Raw genomic sequence first — 20,385 nt, 5'->3', positions numbered from 1 at the left:
AGCTGTGTGTCCCGGTGGTGCCCTGCCTTCGCTGTGTGCCCTTGGGAGGCCCTGCCTGCTCTGGGCTGTGGTGTTCCTGCCAATGCAGTAAGACAGTGTTGTGCCAAATGAAGAGTAAGGACCAACCATCCCTGAGGCTCCCTGGCCTCAGCGAGGCTGCAGTTCTCCTACCGGTCCCCTCCCCTACACGCACCCTCCAAAGCTTGAATGGAGGTGATGGCACCGCGCGGCTGGGGGCACTCAGAGTGGGTGGAGGCCTGGCTCTGGGGCAGGGAGGTTTGCTCTTGGCGCCCTCTTGTGTCAATTCTGGTGTAAAACACCCCAGACCACAAAACAAGAGCAAAGGGAAATTCCGGTGTTAATTTCAAGTGAGCACCATGGTCCAGGGCTTCCCTGGTGGTTCAGACTGAAGAATCTGCCTGCAATGCAGGAGACCCAAGTTCGATACCAGGGTTGGGAAGATCCCCTGGGGGTAGGGCAGTGGCTACCCACTCCAGTATTCTTGCCTGGAAAAGCCTGGCGGGCTACAGTCCCTGGGATCAAAGAGTCAGATACCACGGAGTGATGAACACTTCACTCTCACCTCGTTCCTATACTTTGTCCTCAGGTGCGGATCCTCTGTGAGAGGCAGGGCTGGGACGCAGCGCCTCTGCCCTTGGTGGGCTGCTGGGCGGAGGGTCCTAAGTAATGACCCCAAGGGAGGAGTGGACCGGCCCTGGGGATGGGTTGACAAAGAGGCAAGAGACAGCTCCTGGCCGGAGCTGGAGGGAAGGGCCCTGAGGAGGGATTTCCAACTGTCTAGCTCCAACACTGAATCCCCAGCCCCTAAATTAGACTGGCTGACCGCACAATGTTTCTGGACGTTTCTCTTTAACGTAAACAATCCGATTTCAGCCTTTTAAATGCAGTAATAAGGGAATCACACCAATAGAGGCAGCCCCTGGAGGCACCGGCGCCCTTCCCTGCGGCTCAAGGTCCCCAGGAGCTGCCGACGTGGCCATCAGTCCCATCACAGCACCCCTCGAGGCCTGTGACGTGTCCACCCAGGCTGAGAGCCGCACCAGGACAAGTGGGGGCTGGGGGAACCTGTCCTCCCAGTGAAGCTGCAGTGGGGATGGGTGGGGGGGACCCGGGCCTGCCCCCAGACCCGAGCTGCCCTCCTTGACCTGCACTGCGGCTGCCCCGAGCCTGAGCGGGGTCCGGGCATCTTGGGGTCCTGAGTCACGCGTCCGCCGAGCAGGCCGACGGCCCCGAGGCTCTGGGGTGCGGGCGGGGCGGTCCTCGGGGCCGCGGGCCTTCTCTCGAGCGCGGGCTCCTAGCCGGCTCCCTGCGCGGCCCCGGCTGCTCGCACCCGCGAGCCCAGACTCGGGACAGGCAGCTTGTGGGCTTGGGGGCCTGGCCCGCCTCCGACGGTGGGGGCGGGCGGCGGAGAAAGCGCCCAGCGCCGCCGGACACGCGCTCTCGGCTTGGACGTGGGCGGCCCGGAGTCTGTCTCCCTGTCTGTCTGCGGGTCCCGGCCCCCGTTTCCCTCCACGGGGCGGGGCGGGGATTCCGGTTGCGGGAGCCAGAGCGGGGGTCGGGCTGACCTTCCTTCCTCTCTTAGCGCCGCAGCCCTGGCCCGTCCGGAAAGACAGAGGCTCGGGGAGCGCGGGTCGCCTGGGAACCCAAGGCGGAGCCGCACGGGATCCAGGGCCCGGCGCCCTGACACCCCGCCCTCTGGCCGAGGAAGGGCTGGCTCCCTATTTCAGAGCCCTGGGGTGCTTGCTCGCCCCCGCCCCCCACCCCCGACCCGCGCAGGGAGCTCCGCTCAGGAGGAGAGGGGGCGATTGGGGTATGGCTCCACCCGCCGCGCCCGGAGGACAGGTGACCTGCGACGGGGAGGTGGGGGGCGTGGAGGGGGTGGAGCGGGTATGGGAGCGAGAGAGGCCACGCAAGAAGGGGAAGGCACCGCGCGGGCCAGGGGGCGAAGGGACGCTGCGGGGGGTCCAGAGCCCGGGCCACCGCGGTGCTGACCGAGGCCACCGCCGCAGGGGCCACCCGGTCATCCCGGCCACGGTGCTCCGCCTGCAGAAGGGACGGTGTTAGCGCCTGCCCCTCTTTCTGCCTCACCACAATTCTTCACGCTGTCCGCAGGGCGAGGATGGGGTTGGGCAGGGCTCCTGGTCCTGGGTTTTAGTCTCTAGAGCCTCCCAAGGGCTCGCCCACGGCCAGGAACAGAGGGCAGCACGCAGCAGGCCTGCACCCCGGAGGCTCCAGGTCTTGCCCCACGTGGCCACCCCAGCTCAGCCGCAGTTTCTGCTTCACAGGTCCGGGGGGCAGATTGCTCTTCAGGTGAGCGTGTTCCACCTGGCTCAGGTGTGTCCGACTCTGTGTAGCCCACCAGGTTCCTTTGGGATTTTTCCAGGGAGGAGGACTGGCATGGGTTGCCATGCCCTCCTCCAGGGGATCTTCCCGACCCAAGGGTCCAACCTGCGTCTCTTGTATCTCCTGCATCGCCAGGCGGGTTCCGCTAGTGCCGCCTGGGAAGCCCGGCCGCCCTGGTCTATGAGCAGTGACTGTCCTGAGCCTGGTGTGTGCTTAGTTCCTAAGCTCAGTCTGACTCTGTGACTCCACGGATTGTAGCCCGCCTGGCTCCTCTGTTCATGGGATTCTTCAGGCAAGAGTGGGTTGCCATTCCTCCTCCAGGGGATCTTCCTGACTCAGGGATCGAACATGCCTCTCCTGCGGTCCTGAGCCCCTTTGTGTAATAAACAGAAAGTTTAAAATCTGTGCCCTTTTATGCATGTACATGTTTGTACAGCATTGAAATGTTCTGCAAGTCCAGCGATATTCTAGCTGAGCCTGCTTGGCTCTTCCTGTGTACAAGGCACGGTTTGGTGCTTTGCCAAGCTCATGTAATCTCGGAAACCCTGTGAGATGGTATCTTATGACCTCATCCTACACATGAAAAGACCAGGCACAGAGAGGCTGAGGAACCTGCCCGGGGTCACAGAGCTGCGAGGCGGGGCTCTGCTTTGAGTGGGCACGTGAGACTTGCTGCAAACCCCTGGGCTAGGCTGCTGTCCTGGGGTGTGGGGCTCGAGAGGGCAAGGCGGCACACCTCTCCCCACACATCCATTTAACACTGTCGGGCCACAGGCTGGTCGGGGCCAGCCAGTCCGGTGGGTCCTCCAGATATCACAGCAGCCTGGAATCGAGGGGCTCAGACACCGCGACCAGAGACCAGAGCGGGAAATGGCTTGCCCCAGGGCTCCCAGCACAGAACCCAAGCTGGGACTTGAGTCTTCCCAGCCCCTCCTGCCTTCCAAGGGGAACCCTGGAGTCCCCCCGCTTCCCCCCACCATCCCTGCCCCAGGGGTGACCAGTCACTGCGGCTAACAGGATGGACGTAAAGTCCTTGACCTTGTGGAAACTGCCCACTCCCGGCTCCCTCTCCTCTGTTTACTGGTTCTCCAGAGCTGGACTCTAAAAGCGACTACAGTGAGATGTCCCTGGCAGGCCAGTGGTTAAGACTCTCCGCTTCCGCTGCAGGGGATGTGAATTCAATCCCTGATAGGGGGCTAAGAGCCCACAAGGTGCGCGGACAGAAAATTTAAAATTTAAAAAAAAAAAAAAAAAAAAGCCCCGGAGTGACTGCCCCCGCTACTCGCCTGGGGGCAAAGCACTGACTGCTGGAGCAAGTCCCGAGCAAAACCGAGGTGGGCGCCGGTGGAGAGCAGGCGTGGGCCGGACTCCTTTCTGGGACCCAGCCCTGCCTGCCGGTAGGGCGGAGCAGGGTTCAAGGCCCGGAGGCCTGGCGGAGCTGCAAGCCCAGGCCCGGACACCAGTCTCCCCGCTCCCAACGCCACGCCCACCTCCCGCTGGTCCTTCAGCCTCGGGGCCACCGTTTCCTCCTGCGTTCCTTCACCGAGAACCAGGGTGACATCCGCTGCTCCGGGCGCACCTCGCCAGTGGGAGCAGAGGCCCCCTAATCCCGCGCCCCAGGACCCTGCGCTCCTGGCCCTTCCCAAGTTGGGCGGGAGGGTGGGGGAAGGCCGGAAGAACTGCTGGGAGGGGTGACCAGGCAGCAAGTCCCCTGAGCTGAGACCCCCAGACTCAGGGGAGTCAGCAGGGGGCCCGGCTCTGGGTCCTGAAGGCTGCTGTAGGGAGATTATCCCTGAGCTCTGCTAGCAGCCGCGGAAGGTGGGGGGTGCGGGTGTTAGTTCCACCGTAAAAATAGCGATTTTAAAGGTAATACGGCCGACACCACCCTAATGGCAGAAAGCAGCGAGGAGCTAAGGAGCCTCTTGATGAAGGTGAAAGAGGAGAGTGAAAAAGTTGGCTTAAAACTCAACATTCAGAAAACAAAGATCATGGCACCTGGTCCCATCACTTCATGGCAAATAGATGGGTAAACAATGGAAACAGCGATATACTTTATTTTCTTGAGCTCCAAAATCTCTGCAGATGGTGATTGCAGCCATGAAATTAAAAGACACTTGCTCCTTGGAAGAAAAGCTATGACAAACCTAGACAGCGTACTAAAAAGCAGAGACATTACTTTACTGACAAAGGTCTGTCTAGTCAAAGCTATGGTTTTTGCAGTAGTCATGTATGGATGTGAAAGTGTGAAAGTCCCTCAGAAGTGTCCGACTTTTTACGATCCCATGGATGATACAGTCCATGGAATTCTCCAGGCCATAATACTGAACTGGTAGCCTTTCCCTTCTCCAGGGTATCTTCCAAACCCAGGGATTGAACCCAGATCTCCCATATTGCAGGCAGATTCTTTACCAGCTGAGAAACAAGGGAAGCCCAAGAATACTGGAGTGGGTAGCCTATCCCTTCTCCAGCGGATCTTCCCAACCCAGGAATTGAACCGGGGTCTCCTGCATTGCAGGTGGATTCTTTACCAACTGAGGAAGCTGCATGGATGTGAGAGATGGACTGTAAAGAAGGCTGAATGCTGAAGAATTGATGTTTTTGAACTGTGGTGTTGGAGAAGACTTTTGAGAGTCCCTGGAACTGCAAGAAGCTAAAACAAGTCAATCCTAAAGGAAATCAGTTCTGAGTATTCATTGGAAGGACTGATGCTGAAGCTGAAGCTCCAATACTTTGGCCACCTGATGCAAGAGCTGACTTATTAGAAAAGACCCTGATGCTAGGAAAGATTGAGGGCAGGAGGAGAAGGGGACGACACAGGATGGGATGGTTGGATGGCATCTCCGACTCGATGGACATGAATTTGAGCAAGCTCCGGGAGATGGTGATGGACAGGGAAGCCTGGCGTGCTGCGGTCCACGGGGTCACAAAGAGTCGAACACGACTGAGTGACTGAGCAACACCAACAATGGTGATGGAGAGGTGGTTTAGGAGGAGTCCTTTGTGCCCACTCCACCCATTACCTCCCTTACTCCTCACAACTTTGGGAGGTGGGGACGTGCAGCAGGGAAGAGGGATTGGCTGTCAGGTGTGATCATCCCTCGGACTCAATCAAGTGAAGTGGGGACTGGCTGGGCCGTGTCCAAACTAGATGTCCCCCCAGAGGTCACCGGGGCTTCCCCCTCTCCTTCTCACTCAGCTCTGGGGGACTGAGGGGGGTAGGCGGGAGGTGAGTGCCCACCAGGGCCCAGGGCAGAGGCCCTGGGAGGAAAACAGGTCCTGGCAGTCCCCAGGCTTGATCATGGAACAGAATGGCATGGCGGCCCCTGGCCTGGTGGTTCTGGGTCCTCAGGTCTGGGATGCATTGGTAGCAAGTTCCCAGGGGTTAGACGGAGCCCTGGCCCCTCCATCCACTCCGTGTGCCCCCACACAGGCCTCTCACCCACTCTGAGCCAAGATCTCCTTGTCTGCAGTGGGGAAGAGGACATGCTGTGTGCAGATAAGTGCGAGGCCCTGTGGAAAGTGCTGGCACGCAGATGGCACTGGGGCTAGCGTTCCTCACCCCCAGCCTGGGCTAGAAGGAGGCAGGGAAGGCAGCACAGCAGTGGGCCAGGGTGTCTGGGCTCTGAAGCAGGCCCTGCCATGTCCCAGCAGTTACTTCACCTCACCCAGCCTCAGTTTGCACCTCTGGAAAATGGGGTGACTCCTGCCCCTGCTTCATTGGGTTCTTAGCAGGTTAGTCTGTAAAGAGCTGTGCATCGGGCGCGTAGAGTGCTTGTAGTCTTTGCTGTGACACCTTGAAGTCCCCCCCGAAGCCCCTCCACCCTCACCCCACCCCGCCCCACGCCTTCTCCCTCACTTCCTGGTCGGCCCTCCACACCAGCCTCTGGCAGGGCAGTGCTGTAGGCCCTGGGAGGGGGTGGTTGAGTTGCTCAGACGTGTCCGACTCTGTGCGACCCCATGGACTCTAGCCCACCAGGCTCCTTTGTCCATGGGATTTCCCAGGCAAGAATACTGAGTGGGTTGCCATTTCATTCTCCAGGGGGATCTTCCTGACCCAGGGATGGAGCCCAGGTCTCTTGCATTGCAGGCGGAGTCTTTACCGACTGAGCCACCAGGGAAGCTCCTAGATTAAAGGCTCAAGAGGGCACCCTTATCCTTGAGGGAGTGGGGAGCCACGGAAGCAAGAGAGAGCTGTGGTCAGAGCCCACCTTCGGGAAGATATGCGTGGCAGCCAGTGGCGGGTGGGGGACTCCTGGCCCCAGTGGTGGGAGCAGGGGGAGAGGGGGCCACCTCCGTCTCGTCTTCCACCAGCATCACTGTCGTTAGCTCTGGCCTGGTCGTGTGACCGGGCGAGCTGCCATCAGGTGCCCAGTGTGGCAGCAGGCTGCACCCGTGACTGCGAGTCAGGGTCTCCAGCCCCCTTTCAGACAGGGAGCTGGGCTCCCAGAGTTGGCCCGGGTCTCGTGCCCTCACCCAGCCCGTGGAGCATCCCGCGTGGGCAGCTTCGGAGGATGGCTGGGGGGGACGGGTGCTTTTAGATGCAGAGAACATTCCAGGCGTTTCCTGCAAGGCTGTGCCTGAGGGGACCAGTGGGGCGGGGCTCACAAACCAGGCCTGGGTCACTGCCCCGCCCCACCCCGCGCCCCCACTCCCCACCCCATTGCTTCCTGCACACACATCCAGGGGGCACTTTTTTCGGGTCCACCCTTGGCAGAGGACTTGTTCATGCCCCTGACCTTCGAAGTCCTCCACGTCGTCAGCTGGGAGGCTGAGGAAGAGGAAGAGAAACACCCTTCAGGAAGAGCTGTGGCCTAGTGAGCCAGGCAGCAGGAAACCTCAGGAACCCCTGGCGGGGTCGCCGTGGCCAAGGGACCCAGGTGGCGGCTGGCAGGGAAGCGGGAGTCGCTGGGCCTACCAGCCGAGACCCGCCATGCACATGCAGGCCTGCCTGCCTCTCTGCTGGGCCACCTGGGCCGCCTTCGGTTCCTGCTCTGAGCCGGGGAAGCCTCACGGGGCTGCTTCTGCTTCCTTTCCATTCGCATCTCAGTGACAGTGTCCTGGTGGCAGGAGTCGCCCCCATCTGCAAGGCAACCCCCCTACCCCCGTCTCATCACCGTGAGCACGTCCTCCCAAGCCCTCACTCTCTGAGATGCTCTCTTTCGACTCCTCTGTGCGCTGCTCTGTAATCTGTCCCTGGACCAGAGAGGACGCTCTGGTGACAGTCTTGGCTCTTGCCATATCTTCAGCGTGTGGCATCTCAACAGGGATCGAACCCTCGCCCCCGGCATTGGGAGCATGGAGTCTCAACCACTGGACTGCCAGGGAAGTCCCTGTTTCATTTTTTTGGTGGCTCCATGGAATTTCATACTTTGGAGGTACCATTATGTACCTATTTATCTACTGAAGGACACTTTAGTTTTCATTCTTTTAATTGTAAGTAACCGGGTCATGAGTGTTACTGTACGTAGGACTGCACTGATCAGAGTCCCAGCAGAGGCCCACGGAAGCGGGCGAATCCAGGAAAGCATAAAAGTGGGTTTATTTACTGGGGTCTGAGCAGGATCCCAGACACTCGGGGAGGGACGGCGGCTCCGAAGGCGGTGACAGGTAGGTGGGGAGGGGCCGTGGAGGGAGGGGTGGCTGGAACCTGGGGGCAGGTGTGTCAAAGAGGGGCCCGGGGCAGGCTGTGGCTGCAGCCATGGGACGGGGGATGGTGGGGACAAGATCCCAGTCTTCCTCTCCTGAGCTCCCCCTCCCACGGGTATGGCCCGTCTGGAACACAGAACAGGCAGAGAAGGGCGGAGAGTGGCCCTGGAGGGGCACCCAGCCCACAGCCTTCAGCATCCACCCCTGTTCCCTGGGGGACACGTGTCCTCAACACTCAGGACACACGGGCTGCACCAGCCTCTGATCACCTTGGGTGATAACAACCAGGAAGGGGGCCGGCCTGAAGCTGGAGGCACCCCCCCCCCAATAAGGTCTCAGGGGGTGGAACCGGACAGCTGGGAAGAACACAGCCACCCCCCACCCCTCCCCGGGGGGTGCTTGCTGGGACAGAGCCTGCTTCTGACATGCTCTGCAGCCGCTGAGCCCTGGGTCAGGCCTTCAGTGGCACTTTTTTTTTTTTGCAGCTTTATTTATTTATTGGCTGTATTGGGTTTCGTTGCTTCGAGGGCTTTTCTCTAGTTGCAGTGAGTGGGGCTACTCTCCAGTTGCGGTGCGTGGGCTTCTCATCGCGGTGGCTTCTCTAGCTGTGGAGCACGGGCTCTAAGTGTACGGGCTTCAGTAGCTGCAGCTCACCGGCTCAGTAGTTTTGGGGCATGGGCTTAGTTGCTCTGTGGCATGTGGAATTTTCCCGGACCAGGGATCGAACCCGAATCCCATGCATTGGCGGGTGGATCCTTATCCACTGACCCAACAGGGAAGGCCAGCAGCGCTTATTTTTTAGCCTTGGTGGGATGACCCAAACTTTTGTTCCCTCGGGACCTGAGTGCTTTCCGAGCCTATCTTTAAGGAGCGCCCTTCCTTTTGCCCAGTAAAAAGCATTGAGCGCCACAGTGAAATCCCAGGGTGCCACATGTAGTCCACCTGGCCCCAACATGTAGCTCAGATCAGATCCCCTCTGATGACTGGAATCAATATGCCCTTCTCTGCCTGCTGGTTCAGTGGCATGAGGAACCAGAAGTACCCGGCTGGGGGAGGAGACAGCCTCAGCTTTAATTCATCCGAAGCATGGATGCATTTCCTGATGGAGACATTCCTTTCTTGGACACTAGTCCAAGGTCACAGGAAGGAAAGCAAAAATTCCTCCAGTGTGTTCTTTGGTGTAATTGTGGGAGGGACGACTCCCACCTCCACTGCTGGATTCCTGGAGCCAGGCGTTTGGGCTGTGGGGGAAGGGCGCCCTGCAATGCCTGGTGGGTCAAGGCGTACCCCACACCCTGGAGAGCAGCACTTAGATCTTGCAGGATGTTGTCTCTCACCCAGCATGGTAAGTAGCCTCTGCAGACCGTCCCACCGTTCTCCCAAGCCAGCTGCTTCTGGAGGATGGGGCATGGGGTAAGTCCAGGGAATTTCTTGGGCAGGAGCTCTCTGCCTCACTCTCTTCATCAGAAAGTGAGTCCTTCAGCCCGAGGCAATGTTGCCTGGGTTGCCATGGTGATGGATAAATAAAGCATTCTCCCAGTCCGCAAATGGTGCTGCCGGTAGAAGAAATGTGACTGGAAAGGCCTCACCTGAAATTCCCAAGGGCAATTTGCTGCCCTTTCCATGATGAAAGGAGTCCTATGTCATCAAGCTGACCACCAGGCACCAGGCTTGTCCCTCTGGGAAATGGTACCACATTAGGAACTCAGTGTGGGTCCCCGCTGGTGACAAAGTGGGCACGCAGCCATAATGGAAGCCAAGTCAGCCAGGGTGAGGGCAGTTCATACGGCCGAGTCCCTGCATAGACTCCATTTCTGCCCTCTTGGTCACTTGTACATGTACCTGATGAGCAAGCACTGGGGCAGGGGAGGGGAGAGGCTGACGTCCTCAGAAACAGATCGCCTTGTTCACTCGACACTTGAGGAGTTCCTCCCTGGCAGATGTCCTTTGGTGTGTATTCATTCTCGCTTTGTGCCCTTTCTGACAGTTCCATCTGTGTGCCTTTCCCCCAGATCTCCAAGGAAAAGTTTATTCTTTCCAAGTCTCTAATCAGCTGGCCAACCTGTTAACCACTGCCCATGAGTCCACATCAGTTCAGTTCAGTCGCTCAGTCGTGTCCGACTCTTTGCAGCCCCATGGACTGCAGCACGCCAGGCCTCCCTGTCCATCACCAACTCCTGGAGCTTACTCAAACTCATGTCCATTGAGTCGGTGATGCCATCCAACCATCTCATCCTCTGTCATCCCCTTCTCCTCCTGCTCTCAATCTCTCCCAGCATCGGGATCTTTTCCAATGAGTCAGTTCTTTGCATCAGGTGGCCAAAGTATTGGAGTTTCAGCTTCAGCAGCAGTCCTTCCAATGAATATTCAGGACTGATTTCCTTTAGGATGGACTGGTTGGATCTCCTTGCTGTCCAAGGGACTCTCAAGAGTCTTCTCCAACATCACAGTTCAAAAGCATCCATTCTTTGGCACTCAGCTTTCTTTATAGTCCAACTCTCACATCCATATGTGACTACTGGATAAACCATAGCCTTGACTAGACAGACATTTGTTGGCAAAGTAATGTCTCTGCTTTTTAACATGCTGTCCAGGTTGGTCATAACTTTTCTCACAAGGAGTAAGCATCTTTTAATTTTGTGGCTGCAGTCACCATCTGCAGTGATTTTGGAGCCACGCAAAATAAACTCTGTCACTGTTTCCAGGGTTTCCCCATCTATTTTCCATGAACTGATGGGACCGGATGCCATGATGTTAGTTTCCTGAATGTTGAGTTTTAAGCCAACTTTTTCACTCTCCTCTTTCACTTTCATCAAGAGGCTCTTCAGTTCCTCTTTGCTTTCTGCCATAAGGGGGGTGTTATCTGCATATCTGAGGTTATTGATATTTCTCCCGGCAATCTTGATTCCAGCTTGTGCTTCTTCCAGCCCAGCGTTTCTCATGATGTACTCTGCATATAATTTAAATAAGCAGGGTGACAATATACAGCCTTGATGTGCTCCTTTCTCAATTTGGAACCAGTCTGTTGTTCCATGTCCGGTTCTAACCGTTGCTTCCTGACCTGCATACAGATTTCTCAAGAGGCAGGTCAGGTGGTCTGGTATTCCCATCTCTTTCAGAATTTTCCACAGTTTGTTGTGATCCACACAGTCAAAGGCTTTGGCATAGTCAATAAAGCAGAAATATATGTTTTTCTGGAACTCTTGCTTTTTCAATGATCCAACAGATGTTGGCAATTTGATTTCTGGTTCCTCTGCCTTTTCTAAAACCAGCTTGAACCTCTGGAAGTTCATGGTTCACGTACTGTTGAATCCTGGTTTGGAGAATTTTGAGCATTACTTTACTAGTGTGTGAGATGAGTGCAATTGTGCGGTAGTTTGAACATTCTTTGGCATTGCCTTTCTTTGGGATTGGAATGAAAACTGACCTTTTCCAGTCCTGTGGCCACTGCTGAGTTTTCCAAATTTGCTGACATATTGAATGCAGCACTTTCACAGCATCGTCTTTTAGGATTTGAAATAGCTCAACTGGAATTCCATCACCTCCACTAGCTTTGTTTGTAGTGATGCTTCCTAAGGCCCACTTGACTTCACATTCCAGGATGTCTGGCTCTAGGTGAATGATCATACTATCCTGATTATCTGGGTTGTGAAGATCTTTTTTGTATAGTTCTTCTGTGTATTCTTGCCACCTTTTCTTAATGTCTTCTGCTTCTGTTAGGTCCATACCATTTCCATCCTTTATTGAGCCCATCTTTTCATGAAATATTTGCTTGGTATCTCTAATTTTCTTGAAGAGATATCTAGTCTTTAGAATCAACATATTTGCCTTCTGGAAGAATTGCTCTTCACCATAGTCTTTCAGGGCTTCTCCTGAGTGTGTCTGTAAAGCCACAGCCATCCATCTTTTGTGGCAGTCACCACACCAGGCAGACCAATCTTTAAATCGGACATGCATGTTTTCATCCTCCATTGACTGATCACAACACTTCCCATGGGAGCATAGCTGTGGGGTTTTTAAGAGTTGGTAAAACAGATACCATGGAGTCTAAGTCACCTATTCATGAAGTTTACTTGTTCCTTCCAAGTCTGTTTGGGATCAGTTTCATTTTACAATGGAATGCTATGTACATATCTACATTTAAGATTTAGTAGGTAAGACAATATCTATTTTATGATGGACATCTTGAGTCATAGTTTCTTGGTTATCCATGGTTAGGCATTAAGTCTCCATCTAGACCCAACAGCAAGCCAGGAACAGACCTTGAAATGGAGAAGAGTTGTTGGCAGAAGAAGACATGGTCTGCGGCTTCCCTGGTGGTCCAGTGGTTAAGAATCGACCTGCCGACGCAGGGGACCCAGGTTCGATCCCTGGTCCTGGAGGAGTCCACATGCTGTGGGGCAACTAAGTCTGTGCAGCACAACGGCTGAGCCCACGTGCCACAATGACTGAAACCCCCACACCTTAGAGCCTGTGCTCCACAGCAAGAAAAGCCCTGCGTGCAGCAGCAAAGACCCAGCACAGCACTCTCCCCACAGACAAGCAAACAAACCCAGGGTCTGTTGGGTCTTGGGGCTTAACTGCTTATGTGGCAGGGCAGTTTGCACCAAAGCCTGGACCTGCATTGTTCTGAATCCACTTTTTCTCTGGGCTTCCCTCAAAATTGACAGTCTTCATGGGTACCCAGCAAATGAATCAGAGAAGCTTACCCAAGTGGTAAACATATCTAGAAAAGCCAAAGAAGGCAATCAGGTACTGTTCCTCTGCCTTCTTGGTGGGCCTTCATATATTTGAAAATGTCTTTATTTCCACCTTCATTTTTTGAAAGATATTTTTGCTGGGTATAGAATTCTGGGGGTGGCAGTTATTTTGCTTTTATTTTGGTACTTTAAAGATGCCACTCCAATGAGACGTCTTCTCATTTACACAATTTCCAATGAGAAATTTGATGTCATCTTTATTCCTCTGCATATAATGTGTCTTTTCTCCCCTCTGGCTGATTTTTTTTTTCTCTTTATCAACAGGTTCTGAGCAATTTGATCATGATGTGCTTTAGTATTACTTGTTTGTTTGGGGGGTTTTATTGTTTTTTCTTATGTTTCTTGTGCTTGTGATCACTGAACCTGTTGGATTTGTTATTTATGGGTTTGATCGAGTTTGGAAATTTTTCAGCCATTACTTCTTCAGATTTTTTTTTTTTCTGTCCCTTCTCTTTCTTGTTCTTCTCCTTTGGAACCCCAATCCATATATTGGATCACTTGATATTGTCCCACAGTTCAATGATGTTCATTTTTTTTAATTAAAGATTTTTTTTTGGCTGTTCAGGGTCTTCCTTGTGGCACACAGGCTCATGAGCTGCGGCCTGGGCTCAGTAGTTGCTGTGCAGAAGCTTAGCTGCCCCACTTGTGGGGCAGTGGTGGCTCAGTTTCCCCACCAGAGATAAAACCCACATCTCCTGCTCTAGAAGGCAGACTCCCAACCACTGGACCACCAGGGAAGTCCCTTATTTTTTTTTTCCTCACTTTTTAATTTTTTTGGATAAGCTCTACTGCTATACCTTCAAATGCAATAATATTTTCTTACACAATGTCTAATGTGGCATTAATCCCATACAGTATGTTTTTCATCTCAGAAAGTATAGTTTTAATCTCTAAAAATTCTATTAGGTTTTTTTAGAAAATGTCTTTTATGATTCTACTAACGTTTTGAACATGTGGAATACAGCTATAACAACTGCTTTAGTGTCGTTCTCTGCTGATTCTAACACATGTGGAAGTTCTGGGTTAGTTTTGATTATTTGATAATTCTCTTCATTATGGGTTGAGTTTCCCTGACTGTTTGCCTAGAAGTCTTTGAATAGATGCCAGACATTGTGATTTGATCTTTTTTGGGTGCTGGATAGTTTTTGTGTTCTTATAAATTTTCTGGAATTTGGTTCTGGGATTCGGTTAAATTACCCGGAAACAGTTTGATACTTTGGGGTCTTGTTTTTATGATTTGTTAGTAGGCAGATCTGGAGCAATCCTCAGTCCCAGGCTAGTTTGCACACCCAAAGCACAAACTTCTAGGGAATTCTGCCCAGTACTGAATTATCGAGCTTTTCTAGTCTGGCTGCTGAAAACCAACACTAGCTCCAGTATATGTGAGTACCAGGCGCTACCTGCTGCAGCCCTTTGAGTGCTCCTTTCCCCAGCCTTTGATAGTTTCCTTCTGCACAAGCACTGGTCGGTATGCTGCTGGAAACCTGGGGGACCCCCTGCAGATCTCCAGGGGTCTCTCTCAGTGCAGTTCACTCCTCTTGGGTACTCTGTCCCGAGTCTTCTACTTGCCAGACTTTCAGCTCTGCTTCCTCATCTCAAAACAGGTTTCCTTGCAGTTTCAGAGCTGTGTAAAGATGCTCTTAAGACACACTGTTCAATTCCATGAGAAAAGAAGTTGGGGGAGAGTGTTCCGTGAGTGTTGACTGCCATACCTGTCGTTACCTTTATTAGGCGAAACTGTACTATTGGACGGAGGAGCCTGGTGGGCTACAGTCCATGGGGTCGCTAGAGTCGGACACGACTGAGCGACTTCACTTCCACTTTTCACTTTCATGCATTGGAGAAGGAAACGGCAACCCACTCCAGTGTTCTTGCCTGGAGAACCCCAGGGACGGGGGAGCCTGGTGGGCTGCCGTCTATGGGGTCGCACAGAGTCGGACACGACTGAAGCGACTCAGCAGCAGCAGCAGCAGTACTACTGGAAGACTTCCCGGCAAGAAATGGCACGTAGGCTGTTTCAGAAAACTCAAATACTTGAAAAAGTTGTTGTTGAAAGAAGAGAAAAATGAACCTGTGTGTTTTTCTGGAAGGAGTGAGGTTGCAACTATCCAGCTTTCACGGGGGAAACACTGCTTTTGGAATCGGGCCCCCTTTCTCAGGTTCACAAAAACAAGTTTCCCTGCAGTTTCAGAGCTGTGTAAGAAGAGAGGTCAGGCGAGAGTGTTCTGTGAGTGCTGACCTGTTGTTACACTCATTAGGTGAAACTGTGTTGTGGCTTGATTACTGTATGTTGTGCATGTTTCAGGGCCTAGGGATAAGGCTAGGCTTAGTGTGATATTTAGGAGGTGGGGCTTTGGTAAATGATTAGGTCATGAGGCTGGAGACCTTGTGAATGGATTAGTGCCTGTTTATTATAAGAGGCCAGAGCTACCCTTTGCCATCATGTGAGAGCACAGAAATACAGCCTTCTGTAACCAGGGACAGTGCAGTCACCCAGAACCAGACCACACTGGCATCCTGATCTTGGACTTCCAGCCTCCAGAACTGTAAGAAATAAACTTCTGTTGTTTATAAGGCACCCAGCCAATGGTGCTTTGTTATAGCAGCCCAAAGTGATTAAGAGACACAGAGGAACCTCAAGGATGGATGCCTGAGGACACTGGGATTCCCTGCTTTGGGGAACCCAAGACACTCCACCCATAAGCTGGTCACAGAGCCCCTGCCCCTGGTTTTAGATATAACAATTCTAGTGCATGACACCAGCTATCAGTGTGTGAGCATGTGAGCCAAAAGGCAGTTCAAGGTGCTCTTGGGGTATTAATTTAGTTCTTCCAGAAACTTACTGAAACACTGGAGTAGGTCCTATTATCATTCTCTTTCTTATCTTTGAAGAAACTGAGGCACGGGAAGATTTCTAGTATCCTGACTAATGGGCAAGACTCACGGGTACCCACTTTGCCAAGTGCTAAGGAAAACTGTGGAGTGGTGCCTGGGGAGTTAGGCAAGGCAGCCCTGAAAGGACAATTCTGAAACAGATTTGCTCTGAGCAGACAAAGTGAAAATGGCCAGAGAGGGGCACCCAAGCTGAAGGGCTTGGCAAGTGCAAAGGCCCCGAGGCAGCAGGGAGCAGAAACGGCAGAGGAACAGCAAGCAGGCAGTGAGACTGGAGTCAGAGACCCAAGAGAAGAGAGAAGGACAGGGCTAGAGGCTGTGGGCTGCCGTCTATGGGGTCGCACAGAGTCGAATATGAATGAAGTGACTTAGCAGCAGCAGAGGACTGAGCAGGCCCAGGCCACCCGTGCTGTGTCTGGGGATGAGAGAGCATACTGTATAAATGGGGGCATGGCGGGAAGGAAGGACATTGTTATATGTACGCTGGGACAATGGCAAAAAATTGGGACTGTCCCAGATAAATTCAGACATTTGATCACTTAAAACGTAAGGTGTGCAGCAGAAACTAACACGGCATTTTAAACCAACTCTACTCCAACAAACAAACAAAACCAGGTAAGGTGAAGAGTTTGGTCTTCACCCAAAACCAGTGGGGCGTCTTCGGTTTTGGGCCTTTTGCTGGCTCGGCCTTTTTTTTTTTAATTGAGGTATAATACATGTGTTTGTGTGATGAGTTGCTTCAGTCATGTCCAACTCTTTGTGACCCTGTGGACTGTAGCCTGACAGGCTTTTCTGTCCCCGGGATTCTCCAGGCAAGAATCCTGGAGTGGGTTGCCGTGCCCTCTTCCAGGAGGTCTTCCTGGCCCAGGGATTGAATACGCATCGCCTGCATTGGCGGGTGGATTCCTGACCACTGAGCCACCTGGGGAAGCTCCATAACACACACGAGAGTACAATATTTAAGAGCATGGTCATTGCTTTGTTTTGTACCCTGGTGGCTCAGTCGGTAAAGACTCTGCCCACAGCAAGGGAGACCTGGATTCGATCCCCGGGTCAGGAAGATCCCCTGGAGAATGAAATGGCAGCCCGCTCCCGTATTCCTGCCTGGAGAATTTCACGGACAGAGGAGCCTGGTAGGCTACAGTCCATAGGGTCACAATGGGTCGGACAGGACTAAGTGACTTCTAAAAAAATTTTTTTTTCCTTTTTCTTGATTAAACTTTATGTATGTATAGACCCATATAGCAAGATGGATCAAGATACAGAATGTTCCTAGTCCTGCAGCACATATTTCCCCTGACGTATCCACTACTCTGACCTCTAACACCAAAGATTGTTTATGCCTGCTTTTTAAAAATTAAGGTATAATAGCAGTGACGTGCACTACTCAAGTGTACAGTTGAAGACTGTTCTTTATATGGAGTCCTGCATAACCACCATCCAAGTCAAATTACAGAACATTCCTAGAAGCCCACAAGGCTCGCTGCTACCCATGGCCCTCAGTGCCTCCCCAACAAAGGTAGCCGCTATTTTATGTCCGTAGGTTAGTTTCCTCACAGGCTTCTTTAGTGCGCCGTCTTCAACCTCGTCTGGTCCGCCTGGTTGGCCCGGCTCCTCTTGAAGCTGCCCGCTCGCCCCTCCTCCCATTTCAGGGATCCCCTAAGTTTGGGTGAACTCCGGGAGTTGGTGATGGACAGGGAGGCCTGGCGTGCTGCAATTCATGGGGCCGCAAAGAGTCGGACACGACTGAGCGACTGAACTGAACTGAACTGAACTTCCGACGCCATTGGAAAAGACCCTATGCTGGGAAAGATTGAAGGCAGGAGAAGGGAACGACAGAGGATGAGATGGCTGGATGGCATCACCGACTCGATGGACATGAGTTTGAGTAAGCTCCAAGAGATGGTGATGAACAGGGAAGCCTGGCGTGCTGCAATCCATGGGGTCGGAGTCGGACACGACTGAGCGACTGAACGGAACTGAACCCTATATCCTCAGTAGGGTTCCTCACTGTGATCCCCCACGAGTTCTAGGCTGCCCCTCCTCTTCCGATGCCAAGGGTTTCTCTGGGTGCAGATATTCACCATCACCCTCCTTCCCCAGACACACGCAATCTGAGTACCAGCCCAGAGGGAACGGCAGGCCGCTTCCTACCAAACTGCCACCCCAAGGCATCTATCTGCAAGGGGGGGACGGTGGGCAGTAGAGTTTGAAGCGGGTGCATCACGAATTCATGGGGCGCTGGGTGGCCCCTCTCCGGCAACCCCACCCAGCCCGGGCCTCAGTCTCCCGCCCGTCAAGTAGGAGCAGGGCCCGCCTTTTCCCAAAGGCCGCTCCCAGCTCAGAGGTGGCCCGGCTTTAAAACACCCCGTCGTGAGGTCGAAGTCGCCAGCACTGCGGGAGCGGGGCAGCCTTGACGCTCGCCTCAGCGCACCAACCCCGAAGCCCCCGGGCAGGCCAGAGCCCGCGGGCGTCGCCTCGCGCGCCTCGGGGGCCCCTCCTGGAGCCGCGGCGCGCGCGCGCGCGCGGCGGGAGCGCGGGCCCCGCACACAGGCGCCGGATCCCGCATCACGCGCTCGAGCGCGCCGCCCGGCCGCCCCCTGCGCGCGTGCCGGCCCCGCAATCTCGGCGGCTCGCTGGCCGCTCGCTCGGCCCGCCCCCACCAGGCGGTGCTGCCCTCCAACCCCGCCCGTCCGGCCTTCCCAGCATCCCGGCCCCGCTACGGCAAGCGGCGAGGTCCGGCCCCGCCGGGAGCCGGGAGCCGGGAGAGCGGGGCGGGGCGGCGCGCTGAGGTCAGCGCGGCGGCGGCGGCCGGCCCCGCCGTGGTTGGCTGCGCCCGAGCTGGCCGCGCCCTGGTTGGCTGCGGGCCGCGGGGCTGGGCCGCCAGGTCGGGGCCTGGGGTCGAGGCTCGGGCGCCGGCCGGGCTTTGCGCAGCAGTGCTGGCCTCCGCGCTGCTCCAGGCCGACGGCGAGCTGCGGCGGCGGGCGGCGGGGAGGGCGCGGCCGCGGGTGGGGCCGCGGGGCGCGCGGCGGGGGCGAGGCGAGCGGCGCCGGGCGGGGCGGGCGGCGGCGGCGAGGGGAGGGGAGCGGCCCATGGACCCGCGGGGCCCGGCGCCCCAGACGCTGCGCCGCCGGGCCCGAGCCCAGGAGGTCGGCCTAGGCCGGGGCGCGACGACGCGGACGGGGCGGCGGCGAGGCGCCGCGGCTGCCGGGGCTCGCGGCCGCCGGGCCCCCGCGGGCGCGCCCTGACGGACCGGCCGAGCGGGCCGGCAAGAGGCCCGGCGTGTTGGGAGCGGGCCGCGCGGCACCATGTCGGCCAAGGTGCGGCTCAAGAAGCTGGAGCAGCTGCTCCTGGACGGGCCCTGGCGCAACGAGAGCGCCCTGAGCGTGGAGACGCTGCTCGACGTGCTCGTCTGCCTGTACACCGAGTGCAGCCACTCGGCCCTGCGCCGCGACAAGTACGTGGCCGAGTTCCTCGAGTGGGGTAAGTGACCGGCGGCCCTGCGACCCCTGCCCGGACGCGCCCTCCCGGTCCACGGGCGGCCGCCCGTCCCGCCTCGTCACCGCTCCCAGGCCCGCCCGGCCGCTGCTCGCGCCCTTGGCGGCTCTCGGCCCGTCCCTGCCCTCCTCCCCGGCCTTCGCACGTCCGCGCTGGGCCGTCCCGCCCCCTCATCCTGCCCCTCGGAGCCACATCCTCCGTTCCCACCCCCGCCCCCACCGCCCCGCCGGGCCCGCGCCCCGGCCGCTTCCTAGATCCACCCTCCACGAGCCTGGATATCGTTTCCTGCAGCCCTCCCCGGGATATCCGTCCCCGGCCCCCGCCTTTGGGGTCCCGAGTCCGCGTCGAGTTATTCGCTCCCCTCACGCCACTCGCCCTCCTGGGTCGTATGGGCAGCGGCGCGTGCCTTCTGCATCCGCCTCCCCACCCCCGCGCGTCTCCTGGGAGCCCCTCCTAGGTGACAGCCTGTCCGCATCCCTTGGTGTCCAGGGCCTGAACATCCATTTTAGTGTACCACCTCCAAGGGAATTTTAAAGTTGAAAGCCTTGTTTTGAAACGCCATGGGAGAGTCGGTTGATTTTTTTCATTGTAATTTTGCCAGACCCTGGTAATGCTTGGGGCGGGGAGGGCAGCTGGAACTGTTACTCTATGGAAGGCACTGTAAAACTTTCTTCACCAGACCTCTGCGTGCTTTTTAATAATTGGTCAGCTAAATTATTATGTTCTACTAGGACAGAAATTTGATTAAGCTGTGTAATGGTTAGAACCCCAGAAACAACTACACGTGTAAAGCGACATCTTATCTTTCTCTCTCTCTAACTTGGGCGTCTTGTCAAGACCCTCAGCCTCGTTTAAAACTGCCTAGAAGGAAGATGACATGCTTCTGTTCAGGGTTCAGGTCAAAGCTATGAAAATCTTAGCCTTGGGTCGTTTGCCTCGTTGGGCTCAGACTGTGCCGTTTGGACCAGTAATTTCTAACCTTTGGGGCTGATAAAGCTGACTTTTTTACATAAAGAAATGAATGTGTTCTGTAGTTAGGACCCCTGGTCTGCCAAAATGGTAATTGGAATTTGGGATTTTGTTTACCAAATAAAACTTAAGTTGTTACATTTTTAGAGAGCATTCTCTTCTTCCCTCTTTAGTGAAATTTTGAAATTTTTTGAGAGCAGCAGGAAAAGGAGGCCCACAGCCCCAGGACAGCCTGCTTGGCTTTGCTTTGGGCTTC

At 55.3% G+C, this 20,385-nt stretch overlaps 1 protein-coding gene across 3 annotated transcripts in view; it reads left to right on the top strand.

Annotated features, from left to right (window-relative positions):
- Positions 1 to 18,859: 18,859 nt before the first annotated feature.
- The window catches only part of CDC42BPB (CDC42 binding protein kinase beta), a 98,323-nt gene continuing 96,797 nt past the window's right edge, over positions 18,860 to 20,385 (top strand). For 2 of the 3 annotated variants that reach the window (XR_011562737.1, XM_070775790.1), the window contains exon 1: positions 18,860 to 19,145. Coding sequence is in view for 2 of the 3 variants with exons in the window: in XM_070775790.1 (XP_070631891.1) it covers positions 18,971 to 19,145 (175 nt within the window). In the remaining variant the exon portion in view is untranslated. The remainder of the gene's footprint in view (positions 19,146 to 20,385) is intronic. The other variant, XM_070775789.1, reaches the window with a different exon arrangement.

This window comes from Bos indicus, chromosome 21 (assembly GCF_029378745.1).
Source record: "Bos indicus isolate NIAB-ARS_2022 breed Sahiwal x Tharparkar chromosome 21, NIAB-ARS_B.indTharparkar_mat_pri_1.0, whole genome shotgun sequence".
NCBI lineage: Eukaryota > Metazoa > Chordata > Mammalia > Artiodactyla > Bovidae > Bos > Bos indicus.
The sequence above is the reverse complement of the archived record's forward strand: the minus strand, read 5'-3'. Positions and strand labels throughout refer to the sequence as shown.